Source organism: Athene cunicularia, assembly GCF_003259725.1.
Source record: "Athene cunicularia isolate RWA chromosome 2 unlocalized genomic scaffold, athCun1 chr2_part1, whole genome shotgun sequence".
In the NCBI taxonomy this organism is placed as follows: domain Eukaryota; kingdom Metazoa; phylum Chordata; class Aves; order Strigiformes; family Strigidae; genus Athene; species Athene cunicularia.
This window is the reverse complement of record NW_020799095.1, coordinates 108,639,111-108,658,977: the sequence shown is the minus strand read 5'-3', so window position 1 is coordinate 108,658,977 and position 19,867 is coordinate 108,639,111. Positions and strand designations below refer to the sequence as shown.

Genomic DNA, 19,867 nt, shown 5'->3' with positions numbered 1-19,867 from the left:
TCTTCTCAACTGTCATAAGAAATTCATGCTGGTTTTAGGGCCTAAATATGAGCAAAGACACTGCAAACATGGGGTTTGACACAGAGTTTAAGAGATTTACTTGTTTATGCAGTTAACGCATAACTTCTGTGGATATCCACATAAATGCTGTGCAGAGGGCTAGGCTGGCGCTAAGACTCTTATTCAGCACAAACAAAACAGAGATCTTTTCCTTCTCTTCTCACTGTACTTTCTACTCTGCAACAGATTTGCTCCATTATTGTCACCTTCACCAAATCATCACTCCAGGTCCACAGGAATAATGATTTTTGTCTAGGAGGGGTTTGCTTGGCTTAGGTCACCTTTCACTGAAAAGTAGTTGATCTCAAATAGCCACTACTATTGATGTATAAGAAAAGATGAGGACGGTAATTTCTGTCTATAGCTATACCTTTTAAAGTAATGATTCTGGTTACAAAAGAGGGTGAAAAACAAAAAGCACAATAGACAAGCTTTAGTTTTCCACCAATTTTTTACTGACACTCATAAAGTCCACATTTACCACCACTGAAGCCATTTAGAGAACCGTCCCGAGTGAGCATTGCCTCAAGACCCTCCACGAGGTTCAGCTTTCTGGGGAGACAAACTCAGACACAACACATACCTAGTTCACTTGAACCTGAAGGAGGGGAGAGAGGGTCTACACAACATCTTGATCCACAGCAGTCCCAGCCCCCACACTGAATGACAGAATCAGGTGCAATAAAAGACACATCACATTGCAATGGAAAAAAGAAAGGGGAAGAGGAGCAGATACAGGAAGAGAAGAATCATCATCCTTGCCAATAAAGTTTCCTGTTACCCACATGGACACTTGTACACTCTCTGGAAAATCTCCTTTTGGAATAAAATATTTAGAGCATTTGGTGCATTCAACAGCTCTGATCAAATCTGTTGAGTTTTACTGCTTAACCATCCTCCTCTTCCCCTCTTATTTTTTACATTCCCCATACTAATCACTTGAAGAGGGAGAAGGCTGACCAGGACCCAGCTGAGGCACCACATTCCACATAATTTATTAGATAACAGAAGTATAAATCATCTTTATACACACACAGCTTTTAATCACTATCCTTTGCTTGACATAGCTCAGTGGTCAAGTCCCAAGAATGATTTTATGAGTCCTGTCATCTCCTTTTTTTGCCAAGCATTCTCTCAAGTGATTCTGTAGTTCCATCACTGCACCACCCTTGAGCTAGCTTTCTGCATCTTTTACAATGCTATCTGCTATTCTTTAAGTTTTTACACACTTGATAATAGCGGGAAGAAAACATCATTGAAAATATACAAGAAAATTTTATCTTGCATCAACAGAACTATGCAAGAATAACAAAAGTACAGATCAAGATACATTATAAAGCAATAAAATTACAAAACACCACATTTAACAGTTTTATGGGAAAAAATTATTTTCCCGATTTCACACCATTTCCTTCCCCCACACACACCCAACTTGGGTGAGGTATGATGGGAAGCAAGAGAGTTTCTTGTTTCTTTTAATTTTGCCCTGAAACATACTTTAAGTAATTGCAAGTGAGTGACACCTAGTGATGAACACAAATCTGATCATCCTGCACTCTCCCACACAGAGAAGATAAACCAGCAAGCACCAACAGGTAACTCAGGAGTGGGTGTTGAATCATGGGAACCTGACACTACTATGTTTCTCTCCCTTAAAAACCAAACATCAAGTGAGCCAAGACCTAGAAACTTGGTGCACAGCTAAAAAGAATAAAAATAAAAATAAAAAAGCTAATCTGTCCAAATAAGAGATGGTTAAAACAGATCTAAATCATGACCTGTAAATTCACTTCTCCATTCTCTTTAAAACTAATCACCTCTCTCTGGAAACACCAAATTTTCCCAGAGATCTCATTCTTAATTAAAAATATATATCCCAGAAGCAAACGGGAAGAATGGGTTTCTCATCAAATACTAAAATATCAACAGTTGTCTTAGAGACCACTTAGTGATGTCTCTGGCATTATAACTGCTATCCTGTTGTAAGGATTTTATGAGCTTGTCACAGACTCTTATTTTGCCAGTAGTTCCAAAATTATTGCTCACAGAGCAGTTACTGGAAGTGAAGGGGAGGGGATCTAGTGTGATTTCTGGTAGGGTTACAGGAAGGAAAAGTATGCTACTATGCAAAGTAGCAACAACACCGTCCCCTGAAAGGGAAGCTGGAATAAAGAGACCAAGAAAACTGGTCTGACTTTTCAACACCATGACATGGAACAATCCTGTACAGGGGAAGCTCACCCTGAAGAATATATTTCTTAACACATTTTTAAGAGCAGTCCAAAGCTCCATGGTTAAAAGAGCAAAACACAAAATCCTGTAGGAAAAGGAAGTGATTAACCTAGCACAGCCATTGCTGCTTTCACACACTATGTGCCATTTAATCTATTTTTGTCACAAGTGGGATTTTGTCACTAGAACTTCAGGAGTAGCTTCTGGTTTAAACATATAAAGTATACACGGTGATTAAAAGTGATGACAGGGATAGGAGTCAAAAAAAAAAAAAGTGGGCAGAGAAAAGAAAACACTCAAACCACACACTGCAATTAGCAGACCTTGTTCTGCTCCGTAAACTCACGGCCATCTCTTTTTTCTCTTGTCACAGATTAATGCAAGGTCGGGCTATTTTTTTTTAATTATTATTTTTTAATCCTTCTACAAACATTAAAGAAAATTCAAAAGCCTGTAAAATTCGAAGTCCTGAAATCCCAAACTCTTCAGAAAACTAACGCAACAGAGCCACCTACCATGCAAAGGCAGGACTGACAAGGCTCAGGCAGCAAGAGCCACCACTGAAACTTATTTGAATGAACTTGACCCAGGTTGGCAGCTGGCCAGTGCTCTACGTCACTCCGTGACTTAACAGAACACAGTGTTCTTGGCACTTACACAAAAATGTGTTGAAATCCACACTGGAGAGAGAGGGGGAAAAAAGTCAGTGTATGTTTCAAATTCATAAAGGAAAATGGTAATGAAAAGGTAATAAAACACAAAAGCAGCATTAAATAATTTTAAATGCATCCATTGCATTTTTTCCCTTATTTATTCATATCGTTTGGTGTTCCCTTGTGTACCAGAAGCTTGGCACATGGGCAGTTCTCCCCAGAACGAGCCCTTCCCTGTCCAAATCCCGTCCCACGCGTTCTCCCTCTCACCTCTATCTGTGCCCTACCTGGAAAATTCCAGTGCAGCACTCAGCCAGGCAGCGAGGACAGACACCGGCTGCTGTGCCAGGGCTGCCCCTGACTCACTTCCTCGCCCAGCCCTCATGCATAGGTGGCACAGCAGGCATCTCAGGCAGTACTTCTACAAGGGATGCTCAGTTATACAGTTATGTCATTCACATATTAATTACGCTACGGCTCTGTCATGAGATGGAAAGCAAACAAGTAGAAAGAGGACAGGCAAAATAACAAACCACAAACTTGATGTACTTCCTTAATATACCATGTGGCTATTAGCTCCCTTTTCTGCATTTCCTCCTGCTGGGACACCCCTTGTTTTCTCTCCAAAGCCTAGCCTCAAGTCCCTTTTCTTCATCTTGCCTGTCACCTCCTCTCTCTCATGTCCTGTCCTCCTCTTTAGTGACTGATCAAGACATCTGACTCCCATTCACAGGATCAAAACCAACTCACAGACACCTGCTGAGGGCTTTCCCCAGTCTGTACCTGCCACGTGCAACACCACCAGTGTCCTGATGGCACAAGCCTCCAGCAACACCTTCCAGCCAAGCCACCAGCCACGATGACAGGAAGATGGATCCAGTTTCATCCTCATTACCTTCTGCATACACATCCTCAGCCTAGCACATAGTCCATGCGATTAGAAGGATGTACAGGAGAGAGTAAGGCAAATGTGCTCCCTGCATGGACACCCCACTGAAGTTGCTTCCACCATTTCAGTGCAAAACTGAAAAGCTACATCAGTTAATAGCTGATCTAGCATTCCACGACCCTTCGTACACCAACTGAAAGATGAAAACATTTTTGTCTAGTTACAGATTCTCTAATGAGACACACAACACTTATCTAGGAGATAATCCACATCTCTGGCTAGTCCATCCAATATCAGGAGCCTGTGTTACATGTGAAAGTTGCACTGATTATTTTTCACCTTCACTATTACACACTGCAAGCTGCTATTACGACTATAGAAATAAACTATCTGCTAACCAAAGAGACAATAAAACTCACATAGGAAGCAATTAGGCCCTTTTATTAGTCCCTGCTTAGTATCACAGAAAATCCTTTCAAACGTTCTTTTCTACCAACCAGAACCCTGCTTATGCTTTTGAAATTAAAACAGTATTAGCTCCAATATTATAACAGTGGAGAAAATGAGTCTGCTTTAATGCCCCAAGGATGAAGAAAAATAATGAGAAAGAAGTCATGTGTTTGATGTTTTGTGGATATATATTTTTTGATGCTCAAAATGCCATTTGCTGAGTAACTGCATCCTAAAATAAAAAAAATCTAGGGACATACAAAAAATACAATTTTTACATATTTGCCTCTGTGGGATACACCAAGGACACATTCACATATGGAAAAACCCCCATATATGTCGATGAGGACAGAGTAGAGAATGGAACCACTCAAAGAATTTAAAAGCTCTCTAGAAATAATAATAATTTGACACAACCATGTATAAGTGAAAATTTTCACAGAGCAAGAGAAGCTACAGTGGAGACAATTTCTAATCTCATCTGTCTATGGTCAGGCTCCACATCAAAGAGGGCACCTAAATAAGCAGCAGAGATAAAGTGAATTCAGAGTTAGGTAAATCACAGGAAAAGGCATTCAAATAAGAAATACACAGATTGCTGATGACACATATGACAGGGAATTCATATCAAGACACATAAATTTCCAACAACATGCCTTGACAGGTTATCTTTAAAAATCCCTATGGAAGGAGCAGCTCGTATTTATTTAACAACGATGTGCTGACATTCATACATCTAACGTCAAAGCAGTTACCTGCCCATTCCCCTCCAAGTATAGCCAGAAACCATATTCCTGCAGTGGAAATGGGGGAAGATTTTCACAGAAGAGGGAGGCTCTTCAGTAGTCTCATGTTTACAAAGGAGTTTACTGGGTTGTCAAGGAGAAAAAAAACCCTCAGTGATCCCCATACAACATGCTTTGCATACACACAATTAAATTTGTCACAAAATTACAGATGAGTTCTCCACCAAACTTTGAATACCTGCCCCAGTATCCTCGCCTCTCTCCTAATTGGGCTTGGCAAGGAGCACCAAGATACTGTTAAGTCTGAAAGTTTGCTCGAGAACCAGATTCACAGGTTAGAGAAGTTTTCTCAAGCCACTCCCAGCTGGCTAGTGGGCAAACCACAGGGAGACTGCCAGAGCCTCCAAGGAGGGCAAAGTTGAGGGCAGGATGTGACACACTTACCGCAATCATGCAGGCTACTTGCCTTCCTAACACGCAGTGTGGGTCACAGCCTCTAAGCAAATGCACAGGACTATTAGCTCAAACAGGGTGAGATTAAATTTTTCTTAATGGATTGTTAAAGTATGTATTCAATAAGATCATTTGTTCTTACACCTTTCAAGACTGTGAATGGGATGTTTAAAAGGAAAAAAAAAAAAAGAGTTGAGATCTCTTACAGTTAAAAGATTAAGTAATGAGTCCTATTTTGTAGCTGAACGCAAAAGCCAGCAAGGCCTGTGCTCCATTGCCCTTCTCCTAAACCACCTCATCTCACTGAAACAAAGTATTTCAGTTTGTTAAATCTTGGAATATTTTCATTTGCAGTTTAGGAAATCTAAATTGATTGGATGCAATTAGCTGCACCAGGACCAAAACCTGAGTAACACATTCCCTGACTTTAGTACATACTGTTTGAATGAAAACTTTCAATTGCAGCACATTATGTTTTTATTTAGCATACAAAAGAAAACCCCACCTATCCACCCATAACTTTAATGGTAAAGCCCCATTTTCAAAGCACAGTTGAATTCTGAGCCATGAATTCATCTCTAGCCATCTTCAACTATATACATATGAAAGCAACCACAACAGCACACAACTACAGCTAGCTACATACCTGCCAGGCAGGGGCAAAGGAATAAAATCTAGGTGAGAGGAATATTTTATTTTCTTAAATACAACACCGTTTGTTAATTTAAAAGAAGGAAGATTATACCAGATGGGTCACTCTCCTTAAAAACAAGTGTAAACAAGATTCAGATACTGAAGAACAGCAGCAATACCTTGTAGCTCCGTTAACATGTCAAGTTACTAATTTGAGAGTTGGGTCATTTGCTAATTAATAAAGTAAAGAGCACTTATTGTTGGTAATGTTGCAAAACCCGACAATCTAACATGTTGCCTACTTTCTCCTCCCCCCTTTTTAAGCATAATTAAAATATGTTTAAAGGGTCAGAGAAAAGAATCTAGGACAGATCCTTAACAAGTGTGAGTAGTAAGTGCAGAAGCAACATAAAAACATGACTTCAGAGGAAATGCAGTAGCACATGATCAGAGGACATGCAATAGCACGAGAGATACAATCACATCCATCGGTGAGTAAAACCAGGATAATGCCAGAATTAGGTTAGTATTGCACTGAGATTCTGGAATACTCAAAGCATTTTAATTCTATTGCTGTTTTATAACACCTGATCTGTCAGTCCTCGTAACTCTTTGATCTGGAAAATATCTTATTACCGGATGAAAAGCACAAAAAAATAGGTGAAAGGAAAAAATGTCTAGCGACCTATGGGGCAACACAACCGGATTTACGTGATCTGTGGCTACAGTAAATGCAGACAGAGGCAGACAAATTGCACCTATCTGACTATGCATACAAAACTCAAGACCTTTTAATTTATTAAATATAAGTTATTACTGTTTGCAGTGAAGGACATTATGTTCATTGCTAGCTACATATGGGAACATGTTTCTAGATACTTGTTTTTATTTTTACCAATTCCAGCTTGCGGTTGACTTTGTGTGTGTGTGTGTGGGGGGAGTGTTTTCTTTTTCAAAAGCTAGTGCAGGTTGACGTATTTTTCTAAAAACAAATGCACACACTTGTAGTACTGACCACATTTTAACCACAGTAACAATGTCATACAACTCAGCAGGCTTTTGGATTCTACTGAGTTTCATAATGTTAAAACAAATTTCTACTCACATCTTATTTTAATAAAATTTCAAGTCGGTTTCATCAGTCTTAATTTCATTCTCACTTTTTGTTAATTCCTTTATATCCATAACTATTACCTTCACTTCAGTTTTATGCTTTCATTTCATCATGCACCAGGTTTGACTTCGTCCTCTGTGTGTTTAAGAGTTTTAGCAAGTATTGATTTTTCCACAGTACAACATACAGAGTTAAGCTCATAAAACCAAACAAAAAAAATCCTTTCTAACTTGTTCCAGCATTGTTTGTTTATATTTCTATGCATGTAATTAGTCTAGTTCTATCTAGCAAAAATTAAAGCATTATTCTTTTTAGAAACTGAACATACTGGGATTAATGCCTGCCAGAGAGATTGAGGCACCAGGTATGAAGTTGCAGTTTCACTAAATAGAAGCAAACTATCAACAGCAAACCAGAACTTCCTTTTGCTTTAATCCCATAAACACTGGCATAATGCCACATAAGATAACATGCTAACCAGACTCTGGAAGCTGAGGACTTAAATGCACAATAAAACAGCAATTAAAAAATTGTGGAGATCAAGGAAACAAAGAACAGCAAGAACAAGTGAGGCCAGAGACTTGCTGAACTCAGCATCCTATCTGGGACAGTGGTCTATATAAGATGCATAAAGCAAAGAAGCAGCACAAAACAAGTGAATACTTCTTCCCCCATATGCTACTCCACAGTGAAGCAATTTGCAACTCCAGAACTTCCCAAGGGAGCATCATTTGATTTACTAGCTTAACAGATATTTTTTTTTTCTCCAGAAAAAACTGTCCAAACACTTTTAAACCAAACTTGGCAGAAGGCTGGTAATATTGTAGAACTTATTAATTTAAGTCAGCAAGAAAGTACCTGGAATGAGCCACAGATGGGGTCACCAAACATAGGTTTCTGATCCAGTTGCTGTGGTTTATATTGCTGCAACACCTAAAGAAGCCTCACAAAAGTTAAGGAGTGTTATGCTGAGAGCTGTACTATAAAATGCAAAAAGAAGTGGCAATCTCTGTTCAAGGATTTTGTGCCAGCTAAAGAGCCTGAGCAATGAAGAGCATTTTTAAAAAGTCATAGTGCTGGAGGAAAAAATACATTGAAATGTACTTCTTGCAGTTAAACCCTACAATACTACCAACACTCAGCGATCTCCTTCAGAACATTTCATTCATTCATTCATTCATTCATTCATTCATTCATTCCAGTTTATTCCAATTCAGGAAAACACATAAGCTGCATTATCATCTTCTTTTAAAAAGTGAAGCATAGTGCTGCTAACAAACAGATGGAGAATTTTTATGATCTACTGGCTGCAAATCTCATAGAAATTAAATCCATTTGCTGTTGTTCCATTTAAAATATGCATGGTAACAAAGCAACAGAAATTAGCATTCAGTGGTCTCTTAAATCATCCCTCCCTGCTCAAAATGTGAAAATAAACCACCACACATTATATTACCAGTAGTCTTATTTTTTTGGCTCTGTGATGACGACAAGGATCATGACTGTGTCAAAGCCGAATGATTATTGCCTACATTATTACTTCTGACTCTTCAGAGTGTCTGGAGCATGCAAGGCAGATAGAAAACTTCCACCACCACTTTCCAAAATGCTTACAAATTAATGATGGCAATTAAGTAACAGCTGAGTAACATTAAAAAGCCATGCAATTGGCATGCAGAGAATTTTAAAAGTTTTGCTTCTTCACAACCAAGTTTTTGAAGTCATGATCCATAAAGAACTGCTGCATTAAACATGCAGCAATGCCAACCTGAGATAGTTGTGAATTTATACATACAAAAAATAAATTATGTGGAGTACTTCATAATAATATCATACAACTTACCCCCCCAATCTCACTGTCATCCTCAAAAAGTGACCTACACTGCATGTATGGCATAGAAGTTATGTCGCCTTCCAATACTATCTAAAATCATGTTCTAATTTTCTTTTCCATCATTTCCCTAATTATTTCTTCCACTTCTTACTTCTTCCACTTAGCTCCCAACACAATACATTATGATGATGTTAACCAACTTAAAAATTTATACTCAGTATCCACAATAGGAATCAAGGAGATATCAGCAATATTTTTCACTTTGACTCATATATGAAAGTGATGAATCAACTCAGTATCTTCATTATCAACAAAAGTGATGCATTCACCTTTTTTGGTAATATTATTATTTTTTTTAATGTTGAAGAAACCAAAACAGGTATTTTCCTGGACCTAGTTTCTCATCTGAGCTCATTAAATTTAAGAAGCCATCAATATACATGGGAACCATTTATCAAAAATTGTAAAGTCATGTAAGAAAAGAATTCTCTGTGCTGTTCTGATGCACACTGGACTACTTTCTCCCTCTTCAATTCCTTGGTTAGTGCTAAGCTTTTAACAATGAAATGTTGAAAAGAAATCATAGAATCTTTAAATTATAAGTGATGTAAGCCACAAGTCAAAAATAATGCAGGAAACAAATCTAGTTCTACTGTTTGCTGGGAAAAAAAAAATGTGGAAGGCAAGACTCAAGTGCATGGGAATACTCAAGTAGATGGGAATAATCACCCTCCATTTTTTGCAAACATGTTTCTTGTAAAAACATTGATTTTGTTGCTGTTTAAACCAACAAACTTTTCTGCTGTCCGGCTCATTGCGCTTTAGGCATATGAGAGTGGCAATTATGTCCTATTTTATTTCCTTGTCCTAAATTCATACCTTTTGAAAAGCCTACGTAACCTGATATTTTTAAATCCAACCTTCCCTCATGAACTATGTAAGAGAACAATACATCTCTCTTTCTCCTTTACCTCCTCCTCCAATAACTACAGGCTGAAGCTGATGACAAATTTTCTTAGTGCAAAGAGCTCAATTGACCCTTCCTTTCTAAACCAGTAAGTAAACACAATATGAAACCCCTTACATCCTCCCAACGCACCACAAGTATCTTATAAGGATGATCCTGTTGAGTCCAGTAAAGGAGGAACACATTAGCCAAAGCTCACCATCGGTGAAGTTTCCTGGTATACAGCTATATAATCTTTTACAAGCAGCTCTGTAAAACTGTTCCAGTACTGTCTATAATACTGTTAATTCTTTGTGCATATCTGCAAAGAAGAGAGTGAAAGGAAATATGATGCCTTGTCTATAATTGCCACAACTAAAAGGTCTTTTTTCTAATTCTGTCTTAAATACCTAATGCATAATTAGACTGGGGTATCCACCCCCCCAAATGTCTGGAGACCATAAACTTAAATTGGTTCAGAAAGGGACTGAGCTAGCTACTGAAGGATAAAAGTTCATAATGTCTCTCAGATTTAATAATCTCAATGCAACTTCTCACACAGAAAGCACCTCAACTGCAGTAGAGATTCTCCTTCTCCCAATGCACAATGTTTAACACAGTCTTAGACTTTTCTCCCTGTACTATTCTAATTCAGGACCCAAGCTAGATGAACCTTCAATATAATAACCCTGTGTCATCAGTTTATTAATAACACATTATTTATTACTTTAGCATTATGCACCTATTTTCAACTTTAGCTCACACAATTATACATTCATGTATTCACACACGTGTTGCAAAAGTGAACTGCAATTACCCTGTTTACCTCAGCAATAAAGTTCAGTATTGTGGATTTATACTATTTATTCTTTTTATATTGCTGATTATACCATGCTCCCATTCCAAAAGATCCTGAAGTGCTTCATATCCTAAACAAATCACTTTATTACTGGAACATACCACATTCATAGCGAAACTCAGCAACACCAATTTAAAAAAAAAAAATTCATGACGCTTAAGTGTACTTCAACAAATAAGTATGTTTAAGAGAATATCATACTTTTACAATTAGTCATAAAAATTAAAGATTTCAATTAAAAAAAAAATAAAAGGAAACCCCCCCCCCCCCAATGTACCTTTGCACTTCTCCCTCACTCAATAAAACAAGTTAAAGAAACTTAGTCTGTCAAGTCTGTCGCCAGCTTACCCCAGGGAAGACAAGTGCTTCTCTAAGCAAGTCTGGCTACAGCCATCACCCTCTACAAAATCTATGCTGTCTCAAAGGCTCCTCTCCACTATATCTGCTCAGAAAGCTTTATTAAAAACATGAGGTAAGCATAAATTGGACTACATGAAAAAACACCCTGCTGAAGCCACACAGTGCAGGAGGTGGTAGAGAACTAGAGCCACAAAGGGTACCCACTGCATTGTGCCAAGTGGAGATCCATTTACATTGTCTTTTGGTATGCGACTTCTCAGTTGCTCTGCAGAGAAAGCACCAAGGGTGGCAACGGAAAGAAGACAAAGTTCATGCATGCTGAAAAACCCACAGTACACAAACATGGGAATAGCCGTAGGGGAATCTACCAAGGATCATTCTAGCTCCTTACTTTTGTCTCCAACAATGATTAATGTCAGATGTTCAGGGAAGAATTTAAAACAGGACAAGCATGTAAGCAATGCTGCCACGGAACAGTCTCCCTGATTCCAGTTTGTGGCTTCAACTAGAGGCAAGATCTCTGTATCTAATTCTTAACAGATTTGTCTTTCATGAGTTTGTCCAATTAGTTTTGAACCCATGTAATCTTTCAGCATCCATATCAACCTGTGGCAAAGAGCTCTACAGCTCATGTGGTAGGATGAATAAACTTCTTTTAAAAACTGAATCAACCTGCTAGTTTTAACTTGATGTCTCCTAGCTCTATACAGTACCTAGTCATTCTGTTTACTTCTTCCTATGTATGATTCATGGGTTTCTTTCATGTCCTCTCTATGGCAATGCTGTTTTGAGGCTGAAGGTTTCTCTTGCAGAAAACATCCCGTATATCTGATCGCTCTTTCCAACTCGTTCTGAAGCTTTGATAGTTCCACTGCACCTTTTTTTTTTGTGAATGGGAGGAGTAAAACTATCCTCAAGTACACTTGGTGTGCAAACTTCACGGATTTTTAAAGTTGCAATGGTTTTAGCAGCTTTTCATAGTATTTAAACCCCATCACAAACCTCAACCGTTCTCGTCCATAACTATTTTATGTCAGAATGAAGCTGCTCTGACCATTGTGTTTGCCTTCACAAGCAGACAGTTCCAATCTGCTTTTCTCACTTAGCTTCAATGGTCCCTTTCCCATGCACAGGAAGGCGTTAAGGTGTCTGTAAAACACCAACAAGTCATTTCCTCTCAGAAGTATCCAACTTCCAAGCAGCTCCACCAGGATTCCTACAAAGGGAGAACAGGCCTTTCATCCCCTAGTGCAACAATGAGAAAAATACACGTAGAGAAAGAAGAGTTGTTGTGTGCTGCCACAACAGCACTGTGCTGGCAAGACACCTGATATGAGGAGCTGCCACAGCCACCCTTTCTAAAGGGTTGCAACCAGATGAGAGTATTTGGTGGCACAGACTAAACAGTTGTATTAGGCAAGAGAGAACCAGTGAACTGCGACCGAGCAATGACCAGGTGAGGGTGAATGGGGACAACTGAGTGAAATAGTGACCATGCTGGGAAGAAGAGACAGAGTGGGAGGACAATGACTGACACTGAGTCAAAAAGTATGCCACTGTGTTGGGACTAAGCAGTGAATCAACAGCCAGGTGCAACAGCTTCTTCACATGTCCAGGAAGTGGAAATAATAAAGCTGAGCTGAAGTTGTGAGTAGTGGGAGAGATATTGTATGAAGTAACAATTTACGAACATGTTTCCAGTGAGATCAAGGACACACAAAGACAAAACCATCAAGTAGTCAAGGCTGCTGCCCTGGTCTGAAGGCACACAGCAATACGCTAAAGGGAAAAAAGAAAGCATGAGAGCAGTGTTGTGTGCAGCTGGCATGTACATGAGAGTGCACTAACAGATTCCTGCAGAGCAGGCAAAATCCTCTTTAGCATGTTACAGTTTTGGATTTCTACTCCATCACAACAGATAGTCTCCATAGATAGAAAGGGTTAATCAGTCACTGGGGTTATTAGTCTGGAATGTAAGTGTCCTGATAACAAAAGAACTGTAAATCTGAATTGTCATCTACAGATGATTCAGACATTTGTATAGAAACTGTTTATCACAAAGCAAGAGCAACAGAACATGACACAGACGCTGCCAAACTGGATATGAGAGACATTGGGATTACACCCCACCTCAGTCCCATCTCATTGTCCCCAAGAAAGCCAACTCCCCACCCAACAAAAGTTCCTGCCCCAAAATTTATTAAATTATATTATAAACATTTTTAGTTTTATTCTATTTATTCTTCCCCTATTTACTCCTCTCTTATCTATCCAACACAGTTCCACATTGTGATGGGAGCCAGGAACAAATGTCCTGCTCCCCATACCATACCACCAAACAGCATTCTTTCCAAGCAAAAGATACAGTGGCATGACTTAAAAAAACCCCACAAATCAAAACCAAAACCCCCACATAGCTGCCTTCTTCCATGTGAGATAAAAGCAAGCACAGATATACAAGAGCTTCATTCATTAAAGAGAGGGAGAAACACACTGGAAAAGCCTCAGAAGGTTTTAATAACCTTGAGGTTAGTATAGAATAGTTTCTGAACTTTGGTCTTCCTGGGCTTTCTAAGGTATTCTAAGCTTGTTTCCAGATGATCACAATTCAGTTGACTCTACACTAAACCTTACCACCAAAGGAACAGCTCTGTTTCCATTAAAAGTGACAATAAACTTGCAAGATGATGAAGCCTAAATACAGGGATAGTTACACAATTGTGGTACACCTCATGCTTTACTTTTTCTTGCAGGAATTGGATGTCCTTGAACACTTAAATATCTCACTTCTATTTAGCCATTCTCTAAGCAGTACTACACATGCATTTTTTTCCAGATAGCTAAGTGTATGTCTTTCTTGTATTGCTACCACAAAACCCTAGACCAGTAGGGTTCACTTGCGAAAAGAGGCAAGTTGCAACTGCATTAGGTACCTTAAAAGGACAAGAAATGTTTTCTTCAGCACTGGATACAACAAACATGCCTGGTAGTAAGAGTAGTTTACTTTCCTTGATATATATGGGCCTTTACCTGATCCAACTAACTGGCATGATGGATGACTGAACCAGACACTGAAAGATCATAAAATTATTTTTAAAACAAAGTGACAACCCAAAGAAAGATTGAACCAAAGGCTTTTAGAGAATTCAAGCCATGAGCCAAAAATTAGGTCTCCTTCCAGAACCACAGTATTTACACTGCATGTTTTATCAGAACAAGAAATTATTAAGACTGGTCCTATGTATTCCACTAAAACTTCTCTTCCACACTTCCTTCAAAAAAGGATTTCAAACAAATTCAAATCAATTTCTTCTTCGATTTGGCCTGAGGAGTCCTGAGACACATCTTCAGGAATCAGTTTGGAAGACAAAATTAGACAAATCAAAATCCAGCAGTTTTCTGACTGTCCTCACAGCTCTCTGCAAAGCACAAACCTATTAGCAAATTATCCATAATAGCAAACAGAAAGCCTCACCAGAGGTGAGGAGACAAAAACCTTCAACTTCCTATTAATGTTGTTAATTCCTCTGGCTTTATTCTTCTCTCCTTTCAGGAGAGAGCACTGCACTCTTGGCAGTGCATGCTCTACTCTTCTGCTGTAGCACCAGGCAGGCTACCAACAGGAGATAGGTGAAACCCTCTTTCTTTGCTGTACCTCTTGAGAAAGAGATCAGGGTCCTGACAGGGCAAACATATACCGCTTCGCTTCTCACTGGTACTCCTGAAGACCCTCTGCAGTGCTGTGAAGAGAGCCATGCTGCCAAGAGGTGCCAGGCCTGAGGAAATACAGATGCCTCCTGCGGCATGCAGCTGTAGGAAAACTAACAGAGGCCACTTGAATCTTGTCTAAAACACCAGCAAACATGGGGGGGAGGTAGGGTGGGGGGGGAAGACAGCAAAGAGGGGTGCATTCAATATGAGGATGCCGAGATAGCAATGCTGTCAGCTGCACTTAAAGTTGTTGCTCTCCAGAGCTGTGCAAAAAGGAATATGAGGCTCAGCTGAAGCCTTAAGTTAAACAAAGCAGAGGGGCTGGATTAGCATGCACAAACAGCCTGGTGCTTCAAACAACATAAAAATACAGCCTGGGAATGACAGCACAAGGCAGCAAGGTCTAAAGTCTGTTTATGTCACTGTGGTAGCTCCTGCGATCCATCAGATTTTGTACACCCAGCATGTGGTACACAGGAGTCTGTTTTATTTAGCTAATAAGACATCCAGGGAATTTCACAAACTAGGCACAAAGAAGTACAGCTACCTCAGTGATACTCTGGATCACCTACAAGAGCATACACACAGACATGAAAGTACCTGTAAGTATGACAGCTGTGATCAAAGAAACTTTCATCGAAACGGCCACCATGAACCTTTTACACCACTGAAAAGACACTTATTGAGTGTCAAGACACTCATATGACTGACTGCATCATTCCTGAGGAGGATAATGAGCCAATTCAGCTACATTGAGATTTAAATTCCTGTCTCTTGGAATTATAAAGAAAAGTCTTCCCAAGGTACTTTAAACCATCAAAGCAAGGAACATCTGGACCAGTTAGGTAGTAGCTGAACTAATATCTTCAATAGTGCTTTAAAATTAATGGGGTCATTGTTTAACTGGAGATTTAAGAGAAGCTAGTTATAATACAGGTAGCCACAGCTCACCCAGAAACATGCTGTTTCCTATTCTGATAATCTGAACAAATTATGGAAACAGAAAGTTGGAAGAGGAACTATTTTGTCTGTGACTAAGGAAAAAAAGCTTCAAGGCTTCATTTCTGGATTAGAAGATGCACAGACATCCCTGCAGAGGGGATGTAGCACAAAGTAGCTGGTGCACAAGTTCAGTTTTGTCTAGTAGTTCAGGTATAAATCATTCCACCTTGCTGATATGAATGCAAAAGGCATCTGTTTCTGTACCACTACTGACTTGCAGTCTTTTGATTAGTAAGTCTTGCCTAAAAAGCCCACCTGAAGAGCCCTGCTAGAAGAGGCCAGTTCTACCCAGAAAAGTAAGGTTCCATTTTCTGGGGAGAGAGGGAGAAGAGAAGCAGGGAAGAAGGATGTTGCCCAGACTAGTTATGCTGTCTCCATCCTTAGAGTTTGCCAAGATCCAACTGGATAAAGCCTTAAGCAACCTTGTCTGACCTTGCACCTGAGCCTGTTTTCTGCAGGTTGAACTGGAGACATTTAGAAGTCCCTTCCAACCTGAACTATTCCATGTAGTACACATTTAGAAATCATAGTAAGTTTATGGGTATTCTTGTATATATTCTAATAAGCTTCCTTTGGTAACAGACTGACAAAATTAAGTGCTTGCAATAACATGGTCATATCATTACCCTTTATCAGTGTTAAGTCATCAGTCTGACAGGATGACACAAATTCCATTTCCCATAACAATGATTCCCTACCTTGACATAACCTATTTTAAATTCTGTTACACAACAACAGTGCTAGACTCAATTCTAATTACCAAGCCAATGATAGTTATAATTACCATCATAATGGATCAAGAGAGCAAGGACATAAGAAGAGGCCCAGAAATAAGAGCAAAACCTTGGCCTACTCACCTTCTAAGTGATCTCTTCAAGATTTTATTAGGTATGTTGAATCCCCCTCAGTGTAATACTACAGAAGGTCAGAGTTTGGGTTTTATTAAAAGCAAAGTTAAGACAGTAATAAATCCATACACTAAGCAACTGAGTGAATCTTACTTTGACAGATGAGAAGGCCTCAGGTAAAAGACATAAACCTACATAAATCTATGAGCAGGAAGAACTTCTCAAATAATGTGCACTTCACTCAGGGAAAACCCAAAAATTACCTTTTGCATAACAGTACAACAATTTTTGCACAAGACTGAACATGATCACATCAGATTGCCCACTGTCAGAGCACACAGACTGCAGCACAATAGAGAGCTGAGAATATGGTGGTGAACCATTTAACAGAGTTTTGAAATGTATGAAATATAACAATTCTCTTTTTTAGTTGTCTATCATTATACAGCAAGATACTTTGGGGATATTACCATTCTACACGTGTTTAAAGGAAACAAGCTCTTAACCACGTGGCTTTTTGATGAATTTTCAGCCAAACTAGACTTTAAGGTCAGCAGACAAGCTTATTAGTGTGCTTTGCAATAAAGAGGGTCTGCTATAACCAGTTAAGTTTTATTAATGCTGCATAGCAAGTACAGAGACTAATTCCTACACATTAGCAATATAAAGGAGGGAAATTCTCCTCACATCATTCTGGGATAAATCTCACTTGCCTTGCTTTATAAGCAAGCAAATCTGGCTACCCATCAGAAACTGGTAAATAGATTTAACACATGGGACAAAAAGAAAAGACCATACTCTGTAAGATACCAAAATGATATACTCCATAAAAACACTGGCCTACTTTAAGTGATTAAGTTACAGAAAGTCTTTTAAAGAGGGATCTGAGAATGGAAGATGATACTACTCAGTGCACAAGGACAGAGGAAGTAACATCCAGTTTAGGAGGCAGTATGGCAGGAGACATGAATTCACCCACAAGAACACTAGATTTCATTTAATCCCTAATATTAAAATATTTACAAGTTGAAAATAATGCAGAGATAAATAATTGTTAAAATACGGAACTTCAGCTCCTGAGACAAAGTCTGCACAAGTCAGGCAAAAAGTAGTCATCACCAATGCATAAAAATACATGAGATCAATTCTGAGGTGATTACATGGTGCTCTTCTAGAAAACATGTATGCTGAAAAATTAATTGTTAATCTTTATTTTAGCACTCCAAGAAAAAAAGTCAACTAGGCATCCACCACAGGCACCTCAAGGCAGAGGAATTCTCAAAACAAAACCATCTGGGATCAGGCCTTGCCAGGTCTTTGTCCTGCATCACCTTAAGCAAAAATTCAACCAGTTACAGGCTAAAGCAAAGTTAACAATTAAAAAATATTTTTCCCATCCCCTAAAAATATACAAAGGAAATTAAAGCATGACGATGTCATATCTAAAAATTCTGAGCTGAACCGAAACAAAAAATTAGTTAACAGCTGCTCACCACAAGACCAGCTTCAACTTGCCTTCCTCATTATTCTCTTATCAAGCAGCTTTACATGTCAGAGATGGCTAGCTGATAGGAAAGACACAGCACAGGGACTTGGAACATAAGATGAACCAGGACTCCAGCTTTACACCCTACAAATAAGCCAGAGCTTTATCTTCATACCAAAACAATACATGATGTCTTCCTACATCGTTAATTATCACTGAATGTAAGTAATTTTCAAATTAGATCTATTGGTCTGTACAGGGGGAGGAAAAAAGCCATAAAGTTATTAATCTTTTGAGATTTCCTATTAGAAGCCTAGTATACTCCTACCATGGGTAAATACTACCATAAAGATATTTTGGCAGCAATCCTAAACCTCCAGAACCTCTTGGTATTTGGCATATTTTGAAGTGGGGTAAAATAAATTTCATGGTCTTTTGATTATCCACACACTCCATTAAGTTCCAAAGATTTAGTAAATACCACAAAAATGATGATATATCAACATTTGGCTTTTTTTTTTTCCTCCTTACTGTGAACTAGGCCACAAAATTAACAAGCCTTTTAAAGAAATACTCATATAGAAAAAACCTCCTATCGCGAATGTTGCTTTTCTTATTCTCTCTTGGAAACAACTCAAACAGCTTGCCTGCAATTTTTTCTAGGAAAACAGCATATCCCAAGTAAAGCTGAACAATGACTGCAACAGAGATTGCTGGGGATTTACCCTCCTGCATACACCAAATTCCCAGACGAAAGTTAACTGGTAAGGCTGAGCACCCAGGAAAAGGCCCACAGCATGGCACTCTAGCTGGGAAATCTCCAGACGCATCCTCAGATTCTGAATGTACCCACAGCTTTTGTAGTAGCATAACTATTCTGGTTAGGGTTAAAAACCTTTTATTACAGTATGGTTGGCACCTGCAAAAGCCCTCTAAAGGGCACCATTTACTAACATGAATGTGTCTCATAACATTTATCCAACTCCCCATCTACATTGGCATAAGTCATGCTAGTATAATAAAAGCAGAACAACTTTTATTGCTTACATAAATCCCAGTTCTGTTTTCCCAGATTTATGCACTCCGTGTGGTCCCTTCTGGTGCTGCTGCCCAAGACTTGAAAAATTTAAGATCAGTTCTTCACGAACTTGAAAAAAAGTTGACTAGCCTTTGCTGAACTCTGAGCAACAGATGCTAAACTGCTGCTGACACCCGTGTGAGCGAGGGGAAAGCTGGGTGACATGTGGCCACTGCAGCTGCACGCTGCCATGTGCTACGGCCAGACCCACTTGTCTCACCTCGGCCCGCAGCGAGACCCTGTCCCCAGAAAGGCGGCTGGACCCTGCACTGGGACTCATTCACTGGGGAACTGGCAACAGCTCTTCCTCAGGGAGCAGAACTCACTGTCATACTCCAACCATCCTCTCTCCCGGAGCTTTTAATAAAGAATCGATACATGAATTTAAATGAGTTTTCGTAAGGCTTTAAAACGCTTCGGTAACAGGCTTCCCCGTCCCCACCTCGGGGGCCGGGACGCGGCCCGTTCCCCTCCCTCGTCCGCAGGCGCTGGCGCAGCTCCATCCCTCTCCCC

At 39.3% G+C, this 19,867-nt stretch overlaps 1 protein-coding gene across 5 annotated transcripts in view; it reads right to left on the bottom strand.

Annotated features, from left to right (window-relative positions):
* Positions 1-19,867, bottom strand: part of SPIDR (scaffold protein involved in DNA repair) — a 197,012-nt gene that overhangs the window by 170,340 nt on the left and 6,805 nt on the right. For 3 of the 5 annotated variants that reach the window (XM_026843073.1, XM_026843076.1, XM_026843078.1), the window contains exon 1: positions 2,808-2,867. The exons of 1 other annotated variant lie outside the window; for it this stretch is intronic. In XM_026843073.1, the coding sequence (XP_026698874.1) occupies positions 2,808-2,810 (3 nt within the window). In that variant the 5' untranslated portion in view covers positions 2,811-2,867. Of the gene's footprint in view, positions 1-2,807; positions 2,868-3,232; positions 3,302-19,867 lie in introns of those variants that run through there. One more of the 5 variants, XM_026843075.1, reaches the window with a different exon arrangement.